At 37.3% G+C, this 23,109-nt stretch overlaps 1 protein-coding gene across 11 annotated transcripts in view; it reads right to left on the reverse strand.

Moving 5' to 3' along the window:
- ANKS1B (ankyrin repeat and sterile alpha motif domain containing 1B) overlaps positions 1 to 23,109 on the reverse strand; it is a 1,163,098-nt gene that overhangs the window by 953,746 nt on the left and 186,243 nt on the right. For all 11 annotated transcript variants that reach the window (XM_027775658.1, XM_027775657.1, XM_027775654.1 and 8 more), the window contains exons 4-7: positions 18,978 to 19,274; positions 8,592 to 8,667; positions 7,273 to 7,374; positions 3,668 to 3,781 (exon numbers count right to left, since the gene is read on the reverse strand). In XM_027775658.1, the coding sequence (XP_027631459.1) occupies positions 3,668 to 3,781; positions 7,273 to 7,374; positions 8,592 to 8,667; positions 18,978 to 19,274 (589 nt within the window). The remainder of the gene's footprint in view (positions 1 to 3,667; positions 3,782 to 7,272; positions 7,375 to 8,591; positions 8,668 to 18,977; positions 19,275 to 23,109) is intronic.

Below are 23,109 nucleotides of genomic sequence, written 5' to 3' on the forward strand. Positions count from 1 at the left end.
AATAAGTATTATATTATATAGGAAATTAATACATTAAAATTATGATATATGATATAAAGGGAAAACACAAACGAAACAAATAATACATATCCTTCCAAAACATGAATATTTGTTTTGTAGGTTATATAGAATATGCACTTTTCTTCCTTTTTTTTTTTTAACAGAGACTCTTGTTATAGGGCGCTTTCAGCAGACAGAGACAGAGAGATAGAAAGCAAGAAATCACCCCCTGGGAGGATGGCCATGCCATAATCTTTTCTTATTCATTCTCCTCTCAGGATTTTGGGCACGCATACACATGCCCCAGGTATGAGTTTTAAGTCGCTGAGTCCAAAACTTGAAACGTGGTCAACTACACGGGAGTCCAGCAACATAACCATTACGCCATCTGCTGGTCCCTATAATTTACTCAGAAAAATTATTTTCTAGTAGTTACAATCTAGATCTTAATATTTTTTATTCTGAATTAAAAACATATTTAAGATCGGCTAATCACAGATACATGGATTTATTTCTAGGCTCTTTGTTTCAGTAATCTATATGTTTTTATACCAGTACCATGCTGTTTTGATTACTGTAGCTCTTCGCCAAAAGTACAAATAATACACAATATAGAAATAAATAGAATTGAGGGGACCAAAAGTTAGCATAATGGCTATGTCTCTGGACTCCCATGTAGTCGACCACGGTTCATGTCCTGGACTCGGTGGCTTAAAACTCACGCCGGGTGCATGTGCGTATGTGCCCAAGATCCCAACAGGAGAAGGGATTGCGGCATGGCCATCCCCCCTGGGGGGCGATTTCTCTCTTTCTGTCTCTCTGTCTCTCTCTGTCTGGTTGGCGAGTGCATGTGCCCTATAGCAAAAAAAACCTCTCCAGAAAAAAAAAAAAAAAGAATTGTGAGAAAACTGGATATCCACTAAATGGTATTGATAAAACTAGATGTACCCATGAAGAATAATAAAATATCTCATATCATATATAAATATCAAGTTAAAATATGTTAAAGACTTAAACATAAGACCTGACACTGCAAAACTCCTAGGAAAAAGCTTCCTGACATGGGTTTGGATAATGATTGGTTTCTTTAAGACATGACACCAAAAAGCAGATAATAGCAAAAATATCGAAGTGGGATTACATCAAACTAAAAAGCTTCTGGACAGCAAAGGAAATAATCAACAGAGTGAGATGGCCACCTATAGAAGGAGAAAATATCTTCAAACCACAGAACAGCTAAGGGATCAATATTAAAAATACATAATGAACTCACAAAAGTCAACAGCAAAACAGCAAATAATCTAATTTTTAAAATGACTAAAGAAAAGAGACATACAAATGGCCAACAGGAATATAAAAGGTGCTCAACATTCCTAGTCACTCGAGGACAAGAAATCAACACCATAGTGAGAGATCGCCTCACACCTGCTGTTAATAGCAACTATCAAAAAGGCAGAAGGTAAGTGTCAGTTATGCTGTGGAGAAAAGGGAACTCTGTATACTGTGGGAAAGTAAAATGGGACAGTCCTGATGGAGAACAGTATGGAGGCTCCTCACAAAAGAAAATAGAACTATCATATGATCCAGCAGTCCCATTTCTGTGTATTTATCCACAGTAAATGAAATTAATATCTTTTTATTCATTTATTTTTGTTTCACTTTTTACCCTAGGTGCATGCAATCACAATGAAAGGGAAAGTGAGCTATCACCCTCTAGGGGGAATAGCCACACTGCAATTCCTTCCCTTGCATTCTCCTCCTGGGATTTTGGGCAGGTATGTACACATGCCTGGTGTAAATGTTAACCTACCAGGTCTGAGCCTCGAACTGTGGACTGGGACTCCAACCATGTGAGTGTCCAGTGCCTTAACCACCATGACATTTTCTGGCCCCAAAATCACTATCTTAAAATGATATCTGTGCCTTCATATTCATAACATTGTTCAAAATAGCAAAGACATTATTCAAAACAGCCAAAGCAATCCAAGAGTCCATTGTCACATGAATGGATAAAATGGTGTGTGTGTGTGTGTATGCGTGTGTGTGTGTGTGTGTGTGTTTATACAATGGGCTACACTGTTCTACTCTAAAAAATGACATTCTGCCATTTATGACGGCATGAATTAACTTGGAAGAGATCATGCTAAGTGAAATAAGCCAAGCACAGAAAGACATATACTGAATAATCTCACTTTTATGTGTAATCTAAAAAAGTCAGACTCAGGACCAGTAGTTGGCATATGGTTACGTCGCTGAACTCCCATGTAGCCGACTACAGTTTGAGTCCTGGACCCGCTGACTTAAACTCACGCTGGGTGTGTGTGTGTGTGCATGCCCAAGATCCCGAGAGGAGAATGGAGGAGAAGGGATTGTGACATGGCCATCACCCCTGGGCTGGGGTTGGGGGGGGTGATTTCTTGCTTTCTGTCTCTCTGTCTCTCTGTCTCTCTCTGTCTTTCTGGTAAGCATACGTGCCCTACAGCAAAAACCTCTACAAAAAAAAAAAAAAAGTCAGACTCAGGACCAGCAGATGGTGTCACAGTTACATCAATGGACTCCCACATGGCCAACCACGGTTTGAGTCCTGGACCCAGTGCCTTCAAATTCACGCTGGGCACATGTGCATTTGTGCCCAAGATCCCAGGAAGAGAATGGAGAAGAGATTGAGGCATGGCCATTCCCTCCGGGGAGTGATTTCTTGCTTTCTGTCACTCTTTCTCTGTCTCTCCGTACTCCCTATAGCAAAAGTCTCTCTTGAAAATATCAGACTCATAAAAGCAGAGTAGAACATTGTGGTTGCTAGAAACTAGGATGGAGGAAATGGGGAGATGTTGATTAAAGGGTACAAAGCTTCAAGTTACAGAGAATGGAAAAATTCTGCAGCTTTGACGTACAGCACCATGACTACAGTCAACAATGTTGTATATTTGAAATCTGGTAAGAAAAGGTAAACTTAAGTGTTCTCACCACCAAATTTTTAAAACTACAATTCTAGGGACCAGCAGATAAAGTAGTGATTAAGGCTCTGGACTCCCACATGTCCCACAGCAATTCAAGTCCCTGACTTGAAACTCACACTGGGCACATATGTGTGCATGCCAAAATCTCAAGAGGAGAAGGAATTGTGGTATGACCATCCTCGTAGGGGTGATTTCTCACTTTCCCAGTCTCTGTCTCTGTCTCTCTCTGGCAAGTACATAGGTAATATAACAAAAGCCAAAAAAAGAAAAAACAAACAAACAAACAAAAAACTGCAACTACATGAAGTTATGGATCTGTTAATTAGCTTGATGTAGCAATCATTTGCCACATCAAAATGTGTATGTATGTGTGTGTATATCATGTTGTACACAATAAATATATACCATTTTCATTTGTCAAGTATACCTCATACAAACAAAAAAAGGCGGGGGGGGGGGGAGGAAGCACATTTAAGAAAAGAAAAATCTATGAAATAGCTACTCCATTTAAACTTCATTACAGGAGGAACTGCTATTTGCTTTGCTCACTACTATATCTCAGGGCCAAGAAGAGCATCTGATATACACCAGAAGCTCTATTAAATGCTGACTGAATATATGATTAAAATATAGAGCATAGGATACAGAATAAATTTGTACATAAAAGTCTTGTCTAGTGTCCATTGCTTTTATAATTAGCTACTCACTTTTAGTCTTTTGGGAAGGAGACTCAACAGGAGACGAAATGTGTGTTTCTTGAGCTGTATCTTCCTGTATATGCTCTTCAAGGACTGTTGATCTTCCCATGCCTTCTAAATATTCTGTGTGCATATTTATTTGAGATTACATACTTGAATTCACTTGTTTAAATCAATACTAAACTTTACATTTTACTTCTGGTGATTCATTTTTCATTTGTTCTCATATCCTAAATACATCGTAAGTTTTTAAAAGAGCTTCAAAAACTCAGACAATCCAAAAGAACTTATTATATGCTATTAAGTTTTATTAATTTTTAAAAAGAAACTAAGAAAGAATCTCTTTTTCTGAAAACTGAAATCACATTCTTTCTTTTAAAATTAATTCACCTGCAAAAGATACAATAGCCTCCTTGGTCTCCTTAAATATTTCTGTCTGTAGGGCCAGCAAGTGCATACTGGTTAAGGCCCTGGACTACCACATGGCCATCTGTGGTTCGAGTCCTGGACCCAGCAGCATGAAACTCAAGCTGGGCACGTGTGCTTGTGTGCCCAAAATTCTGAGAGGAGAATGCAGGAGAAAGGATTGCAATGTGGTCATCTGCGCCCCCAACAGACGACTTCCCTCTTTCAATCTCTCTGTCTCTCTCTCTCTCTCTCTCTCTCTCTCTCTCTCTCTGTTTCTCCAGCAAGAACATACACCCTAGGCAAAAATCTTTCAAAACAATAAAATATTTCTATCTGAATATTTAAAACTCTCTGAAAGGTGCTTTTAATAGAGTTGATCCCTAAACAAGCATGCCAAATTCAAATGGATACATCAGTTGGGTAATATAAATAAAAGAAATAAATTTATGTTACAATGGTGGTATAATCTTGCAAGAACTTTATTTTTACAGAGGAATAGTGTTCATTACTATTATTCTTGATGTAATATCCTATACTCAGTCTACTTTTCATTTTTCTAAGTTTAATAAAGACAATGACAGTAACAACCACTAAAATTTCAGTACAGAAGGATGTCATTTAGGTGATTTCATCACTGAGCCATCATCATACAATGTATTCATACCAACACAAACCCAGCTGGAACTGCCCACTACAGAGGTAGACTACTCAGTATAGCCTATGAGACCTGCCCTGCAGATGTAGCCTGTCATTGGCTGAACTGTTACTAGGCAGCACATGACTGTATTGCTTATTATGCACCCAGCATTGTTCTAAGTACTTGATATAAATTAATTCATCAAATCCTTTTAACACTATGTCACACAGGGACCAGCAGTTAGCGTAATGGCTTTGTTGCTAGACTCGCACGTAGTCGACCGCGGTTTGAGTCCTGGACCCGGTGGCTTAAACTCACTCTGGGCACATGTGCGTGTGTGCCCAAGATCCTGAGAGGAGAATGGAGAAGGGATTGCAGTGTGGCCATCCCCCCAGGGGGTGATTTCTCACTTTCTATCTCTCTGTCTCTGTCTGGCGAGCGCACACGCCCTATAGTAAAAAAAGTCCTCCCCCCCCAAAAAAAAAAACTATGTCACACAGACTCACATTCTGAAATGTGCCAATAATTTTAAAACTTAATTCCTTATCACAAATTAACAAACCTAAGAAATCTTGGCCATTTAAGAGAGCAAAGTTATTCCTACAGAACAGCATCTTCATCTGAATTGAACCAATGCAGTGTGTTCGTAAAAAGTCTATATCACGCTCTCTTTTTATTGAGTGACATTTATTCTGTTTCTCCCAAAAGACATAGTATGCACAAACTTCAGTTTTTTTAAAAGTTCAGTTATAGGCAAAAGTTCAATGCAAAATACAAAATACTTACAGGGAGAAGATTGATAAAAATGGTGTGTGCCACTTACTTAGTTTTCATTCAAGTTTATTTTAATTTTAATTAATATAAAATGCCATGCATGAATTCTCAGATTCATCTCTGTGTGTATTTGACTTGCAGTTAACTTCTTTATTGACAAGAAAACTCTAGGGGCCCAAATTTCCCTGGAAGATTTTGAAAATAGAGAAGAAATCATAATGACCTCCTATGGTGTATCTCTTCTTTTTCACTCTTTTGGCCTTTGTTGACTTCTATAGCTACATGTCTCCTGCTCCTCTTGGTTTTAGTTCATTTGTCTCCTTTCAGAACCATATGGTTCTTCTTCCTAAGTGATACATAATGAAACTTAGCCCTCCTCTCTCTTCTGCTAAACTTGCTACAAATCTGTAATAATTGTAGGGGACAAACTCTACTGAACAGTGTAGGAGCTAACTAGAAAGGATCAGAAAGAACATTGGGTTTTTAAGGTAACTTGCTACATGCTAGCCCTAATCATTAAGCAGAAAAAGGGAAAGCATCTTTTTTAAATGCCAAAGGATAGGTGTGCTCATCAGAGAGAGACACTGTGGAGTGAGGGCATGCCGTGTCCCTTCTTCATTGCTTCATCCTGTCAGGTTTGGGGCACACATGTACGTGCCTGGCATATTTTTCAAGCCACTGAGGCCAGGATTCAAACCACAGTTGGCCATGTGAGATCCAGTACTTTTAACTACTAGGCTTTAGACCAGACTTGGAAAAGCACTTCAAAATCTAAATTTTTCAGAAAAGTTTTAGATCAAATGGAGAATTATGTAATTCTGCAAATGAAAAAATTAGTACCTAGATGATTGTCATACCTTAAATAGACTTAATGACTGTAACAACTACAAATACACAAAATGATCTTCATGAAAAACAAAGGCAAGTAAAATTGAATTACTGAGTACTACTGAATAGAGAGAAAATAATCTGCATTATTTCGGCAAAATACAGTTTTTTGTCATTGTCATTAATCTAGTATTTCTATACTACCTCTGACATCATAGGACATATGTTTGAGCAAATTACTCTCTCAAAACGTTAATCTCTCCCATGCGCAAAAACAGAAATTATATCTGACATACCTACTTTACAAAATCATAGAAATAATACAAGATATTAGAAAGCTCTAAAAACTCCTTAAGTATTATTCAAGTATAAGACAATACTTATGCATCACCACTTTATAAACTTATTAACTTCAAGATCATAACTACAACTATAAGGGTTCTAGACAGTTTTTTTTTTTTTGTAATATCAAGTGAGTGAATAAATAACTTAAAAAAATACTAAGTAGTTGAAAAATAGAAATAGGGACCAGCACATGCTGTAATGGTTACGTCACTGGACTCCCATGTAGTTGACTGCAGTTTCAGTCCTAGACCCAGCAGCTTCAAAGTCACACTGGGCACATGTGTTTGCATGCCCAAGACCCCAAGAGGGAGGTGGAGGAGAAGGGATTGTGTCTTGGCCATTCCCCCCACTCCCGGGGTGATTTCTCACTTTCTGTCTGTCTCTCTGGTTAGTGCACACACCCTGTAGCAAAAACGACGCTAAAAAAGAAAGAAAAACAAAAACAGAAACAAAGTATCCAAAAGTAGTATTCATTATTCTAAGAGCCTATTAGAAAAAAATGCAAAATCAGTTAAGTTCATTCAAAAGTCAACACTTAACTGAAAACCCAGAAGAAAACTGGAACAGTTCTAATTTAATCTTGACTTTGAGGCAAACTCGTCCATCATTCAATACTGTTTACCTTGTAAGAGCGTTGCAATCTGGAGAGATTTCTGAGATGGATGTTCTTTCAGAATGTCTAAGACAGTTCTACCCAAGCTATCCTTTATGTTGGCATCTATTCCTGAAAGAAAAAGGAAAAACTCACTAGATGCACACCCTGGAATGTGCTCAGAAGACAACGTCAACATGTAACTGCTCTAATTTCAAACATATGTAGGCCAAACACTAAAAGTGGTTTTAAAAATTAATTTCTATACAGACAGGCACAAGAGTTTACCAAGAAAGAAGGGGACGGTGTACTACTACCAAAGATTAAAAACATTTAAGAGTGAATTTCTTATGAAGAGTTCCTAATCTCTGGTACCAATAAGCTTTCATCTTACTCTGTGTGTGTGTGTGTGTGTGTAGAACTCAATTTCAGTTTGTTAGTTTGTTACAAGATTATTCAATGTTAGCTTAAGTTTGGTTGGGATGTGTGACAAACACATTTGTAATCGGTTGTCTCAAATCATTATTGTATCACTGAAATGCATGTCAAAGTCAAACATACATGAAATTTTTATTTTGTTATCACCATAATCAAAGCACCATAGTCTGCCAGTGTTTTTTCTTTTCTTTTTTTTTTTTTTGGAGGAAAATTAACACAATATAGTCCAAATATGAAAAATCCACATCAATTGTTTACAAGTAAAATTTTGTATGCATACCTTTTGCTTCTTAAAAAAAAAAAAGAAAAAAAAACTGACTCAGCTCCTATTTCATTTTATTTCAATCACAACATACCCAAGAAGGTAAATAAGCCTCCTAGTTTTCCCTCAGATATCTCCTCTAAAAGGTCCCCTTTAAAATACATCACGATAGCCTACAAACAATAGCTCCTTAGTTGATAACTAAAAGAAGCATTTACCTTGAGGAGAGGAAACTCAAATTTCTATTTGCCACAGCTCACAATATAAAAACCTAGACAAAAATACTATGTTCTTTAATGAACCAAGCAATTGTCACATCTCAGGGATCAGCTCTTCCCTTTTATAGAAGGCAGAGATCTCCTTTTCCTTTCATAGTTTCTCTAGTATGTTTAAATACGATGTAAATGCATATAACTGTAATTCTGAAGAGTTTCTTGCTAAAACATCTATTGAGGAAAGGGAGGTACACATTGGCATCAATTTTATCTAAACACTGAGACTCAATTTTACGTGATACGAACACAAATCTTCAATTCGAAGTGAAGGCAAAAAGTTAAGGGTCACTGGCAAAGAAAGCTGTCATTTTTCTTTGTCTGATATAGAAATAGCATTTGGTGGGATAAGCTCCATGGAGAATCAGGATGGTTACCTGTTTCTAACAGAACTCGCACAACATCGACCTTTCCAAACAAAGCTGCTTCATGAAGTGCACTCCCCTTTTCTGTCTGGAAAAAAAAGAAAAGAAAAGAAAAAGGAAAGCACACTTGTATTTGGAATGCTTACAGGTTCAAAATTCCATCATTTTACATATTCGTACACATTTTGTGTAATCTCAACATTCCCTGACAGAAGGTACTGTGAAATGAAGAGATGCTAAAAGCAAAATCCAAAGGCTTGGTTTGTAAGGTACTTCTGATTCAGAATAGCCCTTTGACCTTACATTAGTAAGTCACTCATCTTCTCTTAGCCTCAATTGTCCTCTGGCATAGAATAAGAATAATGCCTACTATTATTATTTTAAGGCTTTTGTAAGCATCCAAGTTCCCTCGATCAGCATGCATTTTTTTCATTTTTATTTTATTTGTATTATTATTTATACATTCAATCACTATACATTATGTAGATTGTAAAAAGATTTTACCCAGCATGATACAAATCTCAGTCCAGTTGAGAATACTATATATATATCCTCATCAACAGATAACAAAAACCATATTTGTGTCCCACAAATATCTTATCTCTCCTTATTTTCCCCCTAATTTCCTTTCCTGCACTCTTCTCCTCCCACACTCTCCTTATACTTTGTCTCTAATGTCCACCATCTTTAATTCTTTTATGCTCAGTCTTTCAGTCTCTACCATAGAGTGCGGACAGTCGGTATATGTTAAGTGGAGACATACAATGTTTCCCTTTCATAGCCTAACTTGCTTCAATCAGCAACAAATTTCCATATTTATCCACTCTCTATGAAATTCCAGGGCCTTGTTGTTTTTTATGGCTGAATAATATTCCATGGTGTATATGTGCCACACTTTTTCAATCCATTCATCCGTTTGTGGGTTAGGGTTAGGGTGTGTCCATTTATTAAACACTAAGTGTGTGCCACAAATGGTAGAGAAATGTTCTATTAAAATATCATCCTGGCCCTTGTATATTCACATTCCATTTGAGAAGACAGATCTATAAATAAATATTTATGATAAATGAAATCTGAACAATTAATGTGGCTTACAAAATACAGGTGATCATCTCCCTGCTTTCCCCTCTATCTCCTTCCTCGTCCATCATACTCTCCCAGGTCTCCTATGTTCCAGGAATATTGAACTTTTTTATATTAGGGTCATTCTGTTTTCTTACTCTGAGGTCTTAAAGGCTGGCCCCTCTGATCTAAAGCCTAGCTCTCTTGACCAGAGCATCACAGATACCATGAGTTCTCAATCTTTAGCATGAATTGGAATTACTGGAGAGATGGTTAAAACCAGATATCTGGGCCCCAACCCCAGAGTTTCTGATTCAGTAGCCCAAGATGAGGCCCAAGAATTTCTATTTCTAGCAAGTTCCTACATGGGACCCAAGAGGGTCTAATGCATATACGTTGAGAATCACTGACCTACATTCTACATCAAATGTTAGACTAATATGGTTTCATGTAGGAAGGTATCTCTAGCCCCTAATGTCTAGTGTTTTTTCTGTGTGTTCACATCAATCTATATTTTCCTTAACATATCACTCATAATACCACATTATAATTTTATAAGATTGTCTATTTTCCTTAATAAAATAGTTCAGGGAAAATGTAAAGCACTTCCATTTTTTTTCACCATTGTATTCCCAGTATCTAGCAAGACTCTTTGAAAATGTACATGTTGAGCTGTCTCCATGGCCTAGTGGTTAAGCCAGTTGGATCCCACGTGGCTGATGATGCAGTTTGAGTCCAGGACATAACAACCTGAGGAGCAAACCAGGTGCATGTACATGCATGCCAAAAAATCCCCCCAAAAAAAGGGGAGAGATGGAGGAGAAAGGATTGAGATGTGAACCATTCTACCTAATCATGCTTTCTGTTCTCCCTCTCTCTCTGTCTCTGTCTCTTTCTGGCATGCACATGTGATCTTTAGTAGGGAAAAAAAGGAAAAAAGTAGATGTTTTATTGTAAGGGCAAAAAATGAGAGAAGGAGACACATCAGGTGGAGAAGAGTATCTGTGAGTAGAGTGCAGGTATTTCAGGGTACAGAGTAAGACTAACTCTGCACTGAAGATGATCAAGGCAGCTCTTAGTGAAGCAGAGTAAAAGAAATAAACTCCTCCTAAGAATTAACTGCAATTTTACACTCACATGGTGGGTTTGGGGCAAAAATTTTAATAAATAATTCTTAAACAAACAAAAATAAATCATCCAGGGACCAGCAGGGTTTGTGGTGGTTAAGGCGCTGGATTTCCACATAACTAGCTGTGGCTCGAATCCTAAACCCAGCAGCTTGAAACTTATGAGGCTGCATGTGTATATGTGTCCAAAATCCTGAGAGAAGATTAGAGGAGAAGGGATTACAGTGTGGCCCTGCCCCCTAGGGGTTTATTTCTCACTTTCCTTCTCCCTGTCTCTCTTTGTCTCTCTTGGGCAAGTACACACGCCCTATGGCAAAAGCCCAAAATAAAACAAACAAACAAAAATACTGAAAGAATTTCAATTTTGTGCACAAAAATAAACCCATACTTTAATTCCATTTTCCATAAACTTCTTGGAGTATCCCACCTTTATGTATATATCCTTTACATTATTCCAAGATAAAAATTTGATATTAAATAGAGCTAGTGTTTTTATACAATTTAAAGGTGATACAGAAATCTTGAATAAAGATAGAAAAGGTTAGATGATAAACTTTTTTGGAGAAGTTTTTGCTACATGGCATGCATGCTCGCCAGAAAGACAGAGACAGAGAGACAGAAAGTGACAAGTCACCCCCCAGGGGGGATTGCCATGCTGCAATCACTTCTCCTCCATTTTCCTCTCGGGATCTTGGGCATGCACGCACACACACCTGACATGAGTTTAAGTCACCAGGTCCAGGACTCAAACCGCGGTCGACTACATGGGAGTTCAGCGACATAGCCATTACACTAACTGCTGGTCCCAGACAATAAACATATTTTAGACTGTAAAAATGGATCCATTTTTCCAATCAAGGGTTGATGTAATTAGCTTCTTCAGTAAGAGAACATAAGAACTGTCAAAATGGAATGGATTGTTTTCATAATTCTAAGGTGGTACTAGGAACTATTTGCTACTATCACAGTATTACAACAGACAATGTAGAATTTCATGCCAAATCTATAGAATTTCCTCTCAAAATGTAGATGAATTCCATTAAAATGTCATTCTTTTCACCTGGGGTTAGGAAAATTTAAGACAATGTTGCCAATGTATAATGTAAGCTTTTAAAAGATAAATTATGTGCCATCCAATTTACCAGACCCTCCATACGCATTGTCTAATACCCTCATTGAAATTTTTCACTATCCTATACATCTTTTTTTAATTTTTAAAATTATTTCATTGAAGTTTAGTTATTACTATTTTGAATTTGATCAAAGAGAGAAAGAAGGTAAGAAAGGAAGCTGCCAGAGCTGGGGCTTGAACCACGATCACCCATGTGAGAGTTCAGTGCCCTTAACCACCATGCCATCTGCTAGCCCCTATTCTATACATCTTAACACTCTTCCAATCCACAATCCATGAGTGACCAGATCTTAAAAATCTTCATTCTCATGATATGTACAGTCCAAGACATTCCAAAAGCAAGTTGAATACATATCAAGAAATAACACATAGGTGAACTCAAACCCTCCTAAACCCCAGGATTTCAGTTCTGCTTTTCCTGTAGAGCAAATTTCTATATTTTATTTAAAATAAACAAAATTTCCAAAATAAACAACTATTTAGTTGATAATGTAGTAAGATTTCAAGATTTCTCCATTAACTGATATAAAACACAACTTACCGGGACCAGCAGGTGGTGTGGTGGTTAAGGCGCTGGACACTCCCACATGGCTGACCAGGGGTCAAGTCATGAATCTGGCGGCTTGCTCTCTCACTTCCTCTCTCTCTCACTCTCACCCTCTGCCTCTCTCTGGTCAAATTAGAAAATAGATAAATGAATCAATAAAATAAATAATTATTAAAAAAAAAACACAACTTAACAGCAACTTTTAATGAAAAAGAAAAACATCTCTGAATACAATTGGTGAAGAAAAGGGCTGAGTGAGAAGAACTTAAATGACATATATATTAACATCAACAACTGAACTGCTGATAAAAGCAAAAGGAATTCTCTCATTGATTGGAAATATTTATAAAGTCAGACCTCAGTAGCATTAAAACAGAAAAACAAAATAAGTGGCAATAAAGAGGGAAACCAGAGAAAAAGACATTCATGTTTGTAACCCTGGGTTTTTATCTTCCTTTTTGTTTTTGGTCTTCTGTATTTCTGTAATTTCTATGGAAGCTCAGTCATATGTATATATACATACATACACACACACACATACATATACATATATATTGCTATACTTTATTCAGAATTTCTAGGTATTTTCAAATGGTTTTTAGGTTATCTTTTCCACCAGAGTACTAAAACAGCAGATAGAAAAAGAATGTAAAGATGTCAAATCTTGGCAATGACAGTTCCCTTAACTGCTGCACTACATGACTGGCTTCCCCCACTTACAGTTCTTGATTAAAGAAGAAAACAAAGAGAACAACGGTGGCAAGATATGGTGTGGGCCAGCAGGTGGCATGGTGGTTAAGGTGCTGAACACCCACATGGACCATGGTTCAAGTCCCATACTTGGCAGTTCGCGCGCTCTCATGCTCTCTCTCTCTCTCTCTCTCTCTCTCTCTCTTCTCTCTCTCTCTCTCTTCTCTCTCTCTCTTTCTATCTCCCTCCTTCTCTTTGGTAAGCACATATGCCATATAGCAAATTTAAAAAAGAATAATAATAAATTAAATAATTCAAAAAAACTATATAATACATCTATATAAAGTGTGAGCATGGTGATGATCAGTAGAAAATAATAGATAGTGTAAAAGCTGTGCCCTGGCTAGACCCAGGAGGATAAGAGACACATGGAACAGAGATTCCTGGGCTAATTTACCACATCGAGCAGAGCTTACCCAGCTAAGCAATAAATTTGTGAATAAGAAGTAAATGCTATCGCTTATTACCATATGCCACTGAGATTTCTTATTTGTTCTATAGCCATAAAATGTTAGCTATCTATTACAGGGGATTACAGAGTTATCAATATAAAGGTTTACTGGGAAGTAATGAAAATGAAGAAAGGCTAGCTCAGGGCAGAGGGTATATATATATATATATATACCTTTAAAACAGAAGACAGAAAACAGAAAAGAGATTTCCTTCTTCAATAGTTATGTATAAAAGGATTGTGAAGCCTGGACAATGTATCTAGCTATAAGGCTGAATGCCAGACCTTCAAGGCTCTAGAATCTACCTAAAATTAAAAGCCAGTAGTAAACTAAATGAAAACCAAGAGTGGTTTATCAGAGGTCAAAAGAAAAAAAAAATGAATCAAGAACAGGGAAAGATCAACTTTTTCAGTGCCAATGGTAAATCAAGTAAAATGAAAAGCAAGACTGGTTGTTGGATCTAACAATATGGCAATTAGTAGACAATTTGATAAAATAAAAAAAGAACTTTTGATAGAGTGAGGGAGTTGGAATAGCTTCAAGAAAATGGAGGAAAGGAATTTGACATGATCCTTAAAAACAATACTATCTGTTTTTAAATAAAGTTTTCATGTTTTGAAATTTGAGCTTAGTAGGCCCTCAAAAGTTATGTTATAATTTGATTGTATTGCAAAGGTGTTAAGTGAAGAGTTAATCTTGGGATCAGCAATTGGCGTAATGGCTATGTCGCTGGACTCCTATGTAGTTGACCATGGTTCACATTCCAGACCCGGTGGCTTGAACTCTCACTGGGTGCATGTGCATGCATGCTCAAGATCCTAAGAGGAGAATGAAGGAGAAGGAATTGCAGTGTGGCCATCCCCTCTGGGAGGTGATTTCTTGCTTTCTGTCTCTCTGTCTCTCTCTGTCTTTCTGGCGAGTGCACGCACCCTATAGCAAAAAAACTCTGAAAGAAAAAAAAGAAGAAAGAAAGAAAAGTTAATCTCTTCATGTTGTCCCAGGATGGAGCCTTTGAATATGATAAAGTCATTAGTATGGGGGCTCCCATGATCAAGTTCTGATTCTTAGATAAGGAGCAGAAATGAGATAGGTAGAGGCCACACAGATATTGACCACACTCCTCTCTTAGTTTTGCCTTCTGCCATTCTGTGATGCTTTTGTACTTTCCAACCATCATAACTGTGAGTCAATAAAGCTCTATTTCTTTACAAATCAGCTAGTCTTGGGTGCTTCCATTAGCAACACAATAACAAACTAAGATGCTTTCTAAATAGTTGCTCTAAAGGGATCAGATAAAGGGGATGATAACTAGAAGGCAACATGAGATCAGAAGAGAGTTTTGTTTTGTTTTGTCTTATTTTAAGATAGGATATACATATAACATCTTTGTGTCCTTATGGGAATTATGTTGTTGTGAAAGAAAAACTATGGTGTTAAGGAGAGCTAAGGAACATATACCAGAGCACTGTATCCAAGTAGACAAAAAGGAACAGGATTTGATGCACAAGTAGAGTAGAGGACTTAGCTTTAGAGATAAATCTAGAAGTTTCATTTAAGGCATCAGAAAGGAAAGCAGATGCATGAACATTGTTAAATGTGGTGGTGGGAGGCCAGCAGGTGGTGTGGTAGTTAAGGTGCTGATCTCCCACATGGCCAACCTTGGTTCAAGTCCCAAACCTGATGGATTACTTTCTCACTTTTCCTCTCTCTCTCTCTCTACTTCTCTCTCTGGTGAGTACACAAGCCTGATAGCAAGTTTAAAAAGAATAATTACAATAATAAATAAAATAAACATAAATTATTATTTTTAAAATGTGGCAGTAAGAAATTTATTATTGCTTCTTTTTTCTCAGTGAAATAAAAGCAAAGTCATGACCAAAGAGGCATAATAGAGGAGGCTTTGAAGTTTTGAAAAGAAAAGGAGAAACTATAAAATTATCATTTGGGGAAGTCAGAGAACAAATAGATTGCTAAAATATAATCTATCTATTTACATACATATCTTTTTTTAAGAATTATTTTGCTTTAACTTTATTTATTATTATTATCATTATTATTTTCCAGTTTGATCAGAGAGAGACACAGAGAGAGAGAGAGGAAGTGAGAAAGCAAGCCACCAGGTCCAAGACTTGAACTGTGGTCAGCCATGTGGGAGTCCAGCGCCTTTAACCACCATGCCACTTGCCGGCCCCTACATACATATCTTATGCCTGCTGCCACTATAAACTTTTAAAAGCAAAACTTGTACTTTACTCAGATTTGCATCTTCACTGCTTCCAGTACAGTAACTTGTACCCTTTATTATTAATTTTCTGTAATTTTACTTTCATTTTGTATAAAGTATATGTAAAGTCTGACCTAATGTTACGCTAGTGCTTCAAACCTTCAAGTTTTAATAAGAGAAACTTTCAAGAAACACACAGTTAAAGCACTAGCATAATACAGCAAGAGTGCTACCTAATTTCCCAAGATCAGACTCAAAACATAAAAATACTTGCTAATTTTCAAGAGAAAATTACCTGTTATACCCTACTTTCTTAATATCTTAATATGACTGATTTTCTTTATTAAGAAATCTTTTCAGACTAAAGGGTTTAATGTCTTTGACTTGACTAACAGTGTATTCCTGCTAGGAAAAACTATGTTGTATACTATAAAGATATGCAGTGATTAAATGTAAATAATAATAATAAAAGACAAAAGTGTTCATAAGTAAATACACTATGAAACTTGCCCCAACAGGAATTATTTTGTTTACAAGCTGGAATATGTGTTATGATATAAATTGTTCAGAGAGAAACGAAGCAAAAAGAAAAATTTCTAGATAAAATGCTTTATTTAAAAACATATGCAATAATAAGGAAAAAATCCTCCAAAGGCATTTATAAATTTTAAGGATTTATTCATAATAACGTGAATGTAATTAAAGTCTAAAGGTACATTACTATAATTTTCCAAATGGGATTACTTTTCACACTGCTGATTCCCAACTGAGTAACTAGAGCAATTTAAGACTGTTCAATCCACTGGAAGAGTTTATTGTTACTGGCTGGTATTGTTCTCGCTCAGCCTGTGAGAATATCCACAAACACCTATTTGATATTAAAATATTTTATAGAGAATGTACAAGTTGAGTAATAACAATAAATGGGCACTCAAAAAAAAGTGAAAGTCCTTGGTCATAATGTAGTCCATGCAATTGAGTTTAGAATAATACCAGAAGTGCCATGAAATCAGTAAATCAAGAATGGAGAAATTCAACATTTAGTGAGTAAACATCGAGTTCATCATTAAAATCCTCTAAGAAAACAATTTTGTGAGCCAACCACCTGGCCTAGTGGTTAAGGGAGTTGGTTGGCTGGCCATAGGTTGAATCCTGGCCTGGAGGCTTAAAAAAAATGTGGGGCATGTGTGTACGCATGTCCAAAATCCCAGCAGGATGGAGAAATGGAGAAGAAGGATGATGGTGTGACCACCTCCGAAAGGGGGTTGCCTTCTCCCTCTCAGTCTCTCTCTCTGGTGGTATATATGTCCTCTGTCAGTTAAAGGGGGGAAAAAAAAAGGCAACTCCATGAGTCCATGAGTCAACTGCAATACAACAACAAACAAGCATCTACCTAATTTTAATACCCCTTTGGGAGAAAGACTTTTTTTCCTCCTTAATATAAAGGTCAGAAAAAATCTTATACCTATTTGTAATGCTGCCAAAGTTGAATAAAGAAGAAGTTGAGAACAGATATTATAATATCTAAACAACTAAATAATGCAAGCAACTCTCTAAAGAAAACTGATTCAGTGTGCCAATCTTAAATATAAGATTGGAAAGCCTGAGTTTTTTTTTTTTTTAATTCGATGAATTAAAACCCTGGAGACAGGATTGGACCTCCTAACAATTCTTAGGAGTTAGTGCTCAACTCCATGGTTGAGCACTAATTCCACCTGGAGTGTGCAGATTGTTTGAAAATTTGATCACATTTATCTCTCTGAGCACCTTTTTACAATTTGCATTTTTTTTTAAGTTCTTTTATTTTACTTATTCCATGAGAAAGATAAAGAGGGAAGGAGATTGGAAGAGAAACAAGCTTCAGTCGACAAAACATGGCAAAGGTAGCCCATTTGTTCTAAGCCAAGGCCTCAAATAGCTTTGTGCAATTCTCTTCTCCCAGAACTAAACTGTTGCCAGGTGAATGAGTCCAGGTAAACCTGCTGAATAATAACAGACACATTTTGGGGCCAGTAGATGGTAAGGAGGTTAAGTCACTGGACTCCTGGATAGCTAACAATAGTTCAAGTCCCAGACCTGGTGGCTAGCTTTCTCATTCTCCCTCTCTGTCTTTCTCTCTCTCTCTCTGTCTGTCTGTCTCTCTCTCTCTCTAGGGCACATGTCCTATTGCAAATTTTAAAATAGCAATAAATAATTATTTTGAAAAAAGACACATCTCACAGCAGTCTCACCCATCACCCCAAGCAATATCCAGCCCACCTCTGAAATAGTGACTTACAATTGAACCCACACACATGAGGAAACCCAGTTGAGCTTAGACTAAACTACCAATTCCAGAATTATGAGTTAAATAATCATCGTGTTAAATCATTCGCTGGGGATAGTTTGTTACAAAGTAACAGGTTACTAATAACACAAGAAGTCACAATCTGACAAGAGCAAAGGAAGTCTCTGGAAGAGTAGAATGCAGCCACCAACTTGGGAGGTAAGAAACATCCATGAAAGGGAAAAATGATGTTTTAAAAAAAAAGAAAGAAAGAAACAAGCTCCAGAGTCAAGGCTAACTTAAACATATCAGGAAATGGATTATCCTTTCTTTGCAGAGAAACAAAACTCCAAATGCTACCCTTCCTTCAAAGTTTAACTCAAATCATACCTCCTGAATCGTTTTCTTTCTGATTGCCTTTAGGCACAGTGACATTTCCTTTATTGGTTATGTATACACAGTATATGATAGTGAAAAGAGGCCCAGATTTTAGCTACGTACCCTTAGGCAAGTTTCTTGTATTTGAATCCGATTCTTCACCTCTGAACTGGAATTTAATAGCTCTCAATCCCACAGGACTGCTTTTCTAAATGTATCAACCTTCTAAACACAAAGTATATACTCAGAAATGGTGAAGTGAATGTAGTTTCATTCACTCAGTCACTAAACTGTCTGTATTTGGAACTATATCAGGCTAGTATTAGATACAAAAGGAAACCATTTCTAAACCTACCAGGGACAACTGCCATCTACTAACAATTCATCACCACCTAACAATTTCTCACACATACAGCCCTTACACTGCACATTTTACAAGCAAAGCTAAAAGAAGACTCACTTGACAGCTCACATCCATCCCTGCCTCCAACAGCACCTGTACAACTGCTTTGTGACCGTTGCGGGCAGCGAGGTGAAGCGGCGTGTGCTTTCGCGTGTTGCAGCTCATTAAGTTGGGGTGCGCGCTGATGATCATCTTGACCACTCGCAGCCGGCCGTAGAGGGCTGCCAGGTCCAAAGGTGTTTCGAGTTTGCTGTTCCTAATAGTAGGGTCTGTGAGCTCTTCCAGGAGAACAGCAACCACTTCGGAGTGTCCATACTGAGCTGCACAGTGCAGGGCGGTTTCATTTTCATTGTTCTGTTTGAGACAAAGATACAAAAGGCACACGTTTCAGAAACTCAATGATCAAACTTAAAGTACAAAAGTTTAAAACCTGAGACCTTCTGAAAAGAAGTCTAAGAGAGTTATCTATTGTAGTAAGAATGCCTAATTGAATTTTGGATTTTGTAAAAGTTCCTATCGCTCATGCATCAAAAATAGCACATTTGGGGGCCTATTCCATAACACAGTAGTTAAGCACTGGGCATTAGGAGCGAGATCCCACATGGATGGCTGAGCTTAGAATGATGCATCTGGTGTCTTCACAACATACGAGGCATATGTGATGTGTATGTGTACACAAAACCCAAAGTACTGGAGGATTGCAGCGTGATTATGCCCCACTGGGGGATGCTTCCCCTCTCTTGTCTCTGTTGTACATGTGCTCTCTCGCAATAAAAGCAAATAAATATTCAAATCTGTAAAAATAATAATATAATTAAAAAACTAAAATCCTATTACATTTTTATCCTTTTAATAGGAAAAAATCAAGCTTTTCTTTGCATCATCTATTTCAACTTCCAAGAATGAAAAATGATTTAGCTATATTAGTTGGTAGCCCTGCTGAGCCCAGATGGTCAGTGTTATCTGAACTGTGCATCGTGCCTCCTGACATTTGTTAATGAAGATTAATAACAATTATAACACACTTTTAACACACTAGCTTTCCAAAGGACAGTTCAGAATATAAATTCTTCATAATAAAAAATTTATAGAAAGGTTTCCCAAGTTTCACTTTAGTTTCTACCTAAGTACAAACTGTTTTCTTTTGCAAAGAGAATGAAGGCACCATGGCTTTAAGATATAACAGTACTTTCTGAAATTATGAATTGAGAGGCCCAGACAAGTTGGCAGAAATATCACAGTACCACATGTGCAACTGATAAGTGTTCCAGTTGAAAATCAATGAGATTTTCCTATAAATTTATCAAGATATAAAACAGTTACAACAGAGAAAACTGAACCCAGATGCAAGGCAGATGGACTCTTCAGACCATCTGGAGAGATGGTATACATGGATGGGATACAGGTATGCCAGGAGGAAGAAGAGTTAGTCAAGAGAAATGTGAACAAGACATTTTTGTAATAAAAATGCCATTATCCTAAATTAGGGTCCTGGAGAGAAAAAGCTGCTACCATAATTGAGAGCCATCATCACAGTTAACGGTGGAGACCAGACACAGCAGCATTTCATATATGCTTACTCGCTTCATCTTAACGGTGAGGTAGATATTATTATCTCCATTTCCAGATGAAACTGAGGCTGAGTAACTAGTTTCCAATTACATAGCTGTTTAGTTGGTAGGGCCAGGATTTGAACCCAAGTAGCCCAGATCTAAAGTCAGTGCTCTTAACCGCCACATATACCTCCTTCCACAAAAAGGACTACTACTGCCATCCCCTGAGTGTCTAAAACTTTCCATATATTATCTCACTGAGCTCTCACAACAACCCTGCCATATTGGATCAGCTCCCCTTCACTGATGAAGAAACTAAAATAAAAGGCTAAACTGCCTAGCCAGGAAGAGTAAAGAAAACAGAACACTAGTGAAGTGCTTTTACTGCTTTATGTTTCAACTAAGTATCAAGAGAGGACATTTCAAAATCAAACCCAGAGGAAAAGCCTACCCTTTGGAGACACTCGATGAGAAGCTAAGACCTGACAGATGGGGAATCCAGGTGAAGGCACTGATTCTTCTGTCGTTTGTGGGGAAGACATATTCCGGTACTTGGCATACTCTAACCTACTTCCTCTCGAGACTGACCACATACAGATTTAGACTCTCTGATTTTCTAATCTGACTGTTGCACACCTAATAAGAAAAGCAATCTTATTACTTTATACCATGAAAATATGACACAGAAATATGCCTCCTGGCCAACTCAAATTTCCCCTTGGTCTGAAAAAACTCAATCCCATTTTTCACAATGCAGTGCCTCTTTAAGAAAAGAGAAAGACCAATTATGAAACAACGATTCCTCAAAGACCTCTTGAAAGGCTTTTTCCAGAGCACTTAGCCTAGGAAATTATAAGAGCAAAATTGAAAGTTTTTCTAATAATACTAATTAGCACTGCTCAGCTCTCAAGAGAAATCATTTCAACCTTTCAAGACCAGCTCAGAAGAAAATGTTCACAGATTTAATCCACTGGCAACACATACTTGGGACTGTCACATCAGTGGGGACCACAGCTGTGGTACCTCCACTAAGCTATGATTGTATACTTACAGCTACACTCTCTGATTGGTCTAAAAAAGCATCTAATTTTAAGTAAATACACTATGATAAAGTACTGATTAACTATTGCTACTGTGTCTACACAGAACCTTCTTCAAAGCTTTAAATTTCTTCTTTTTAACCAAATGGATATTCTATGAAAAATGAGGACATTTCCAGACCAGTGAGTGACAGAATGAAGCTGGCTGACAAAAGTTACTGACCAAAAGGTCTTGCTTAAAAGTTAAACATCTAACAAGAGTTAGTTTTGATAAAAGGCAAGGCAATCTATTTTTAAGATAGGGGACCTTTGATTTTTGTCCTAATGTTAAAATTAAGGAAAAAAAAAAAAAAGAAGATACGGAGGAAAGATGAACGCATAGAGAAATAGCTATTTGAAACATGCATAACATCAGGAGAAATTAATAAATCAGTTGATAAAAGATAGGATATATGTGACAATGATAAAAACCATAAGCAGGACAGACTCACTTTGTTTCTCAAAATGATGTCATCCTAAATTGACTAAGAATTCTAGGAGAGTGTAAAGTTGTTGCAAAAGTCATGACGCTTTTTTGCATAGAAAAATATATCACGACTTTCCCGACAACCTAACAGGACAGCCAACTGAACCTAGGTTCAAGAGCTAACGTGCCACTTATTCACCCTGGTAAAGCTCTTGATCTCGCTGAAACTAACTTATCTGTACGAGGATATCCTCTTCCTTATATACTTTACAGCACAGTTTAGAAATCAAAAGAGAGAACATATAGGAACATGCTTTGTAAACTTTCAATATTAAAATATAAGATATAATTATTTTTAAAGAAAACTGTATTAGAAACCAAAGGTAACTCAGAAATCAGAATAAAGCCCTGCCTATGATCCACTGTTTAACATTGTAACACTGTATATTACTAGTTAGGACCTTGGGTCAGAAAAACCTATGTCCAAATACCGGTGGCATTTCTTAGTACATGTGATGTCTGGGCATGCTGCTTAATCTCGGTAGGGCTGTCTTCCCACATATAAAGGAAGAACTATAATGAAAACTGACTTCAGGTCATGATAGGGCAAAGATAAGGCAGATGGAGTACTTTACACAATAACTGGCAATGTGGTAAACGCTCCCTAAGTGATAGGATTTAGAATGACGGTACCAACGTGCTATTATGGAGGTCTCTGGAGGCAGAGATCAGAGTCCAAGTCTCAGTTTTAGTCACTGAATAACATATAGCCTGAAACACATTATTTAGCTTTACTAAGCCTGATTTCTCATCTATAAATTGAGGGTGATGATATCATTTCAGAGGATTATTGTGATAATTAATTAACAACATTTTGTGGGCAAAAGTGCTTAAAACAGTACCAGCTTATCTTTCGCCTCAATACACATTAATTACCATTTTCATTCCATCCCTCTACTAGAACATTGCTGTCCCATTCAGAAAAGTAAAAAAGAAAGAGGGCCAGCAGGTGGTGTGGTGGTTGGGGGCGCTGGATTCCCACATGGCCAACCATGGTTCAAGTCCCAGACCTGGCGGCTTGCTTTCTCACGTTCTCTCCCTCCCTCCCTCCCTCCCTCCCCCCACCTCTC

Source organism: Tupaia chinensis, unplaced genomic scaffold (assembly GCF_000334495.1).
Source record: "Tupaia chinensis unplaced genomic scaffold, TupChi_1.0 Scaffold000054_1, whole genome shotgun sequence".
NCBI lineage: Eukaryota > Metazoa > Chordata > Mammalia > Scandentia > Tupaiidae > Tupaia > Tupaia belangeri.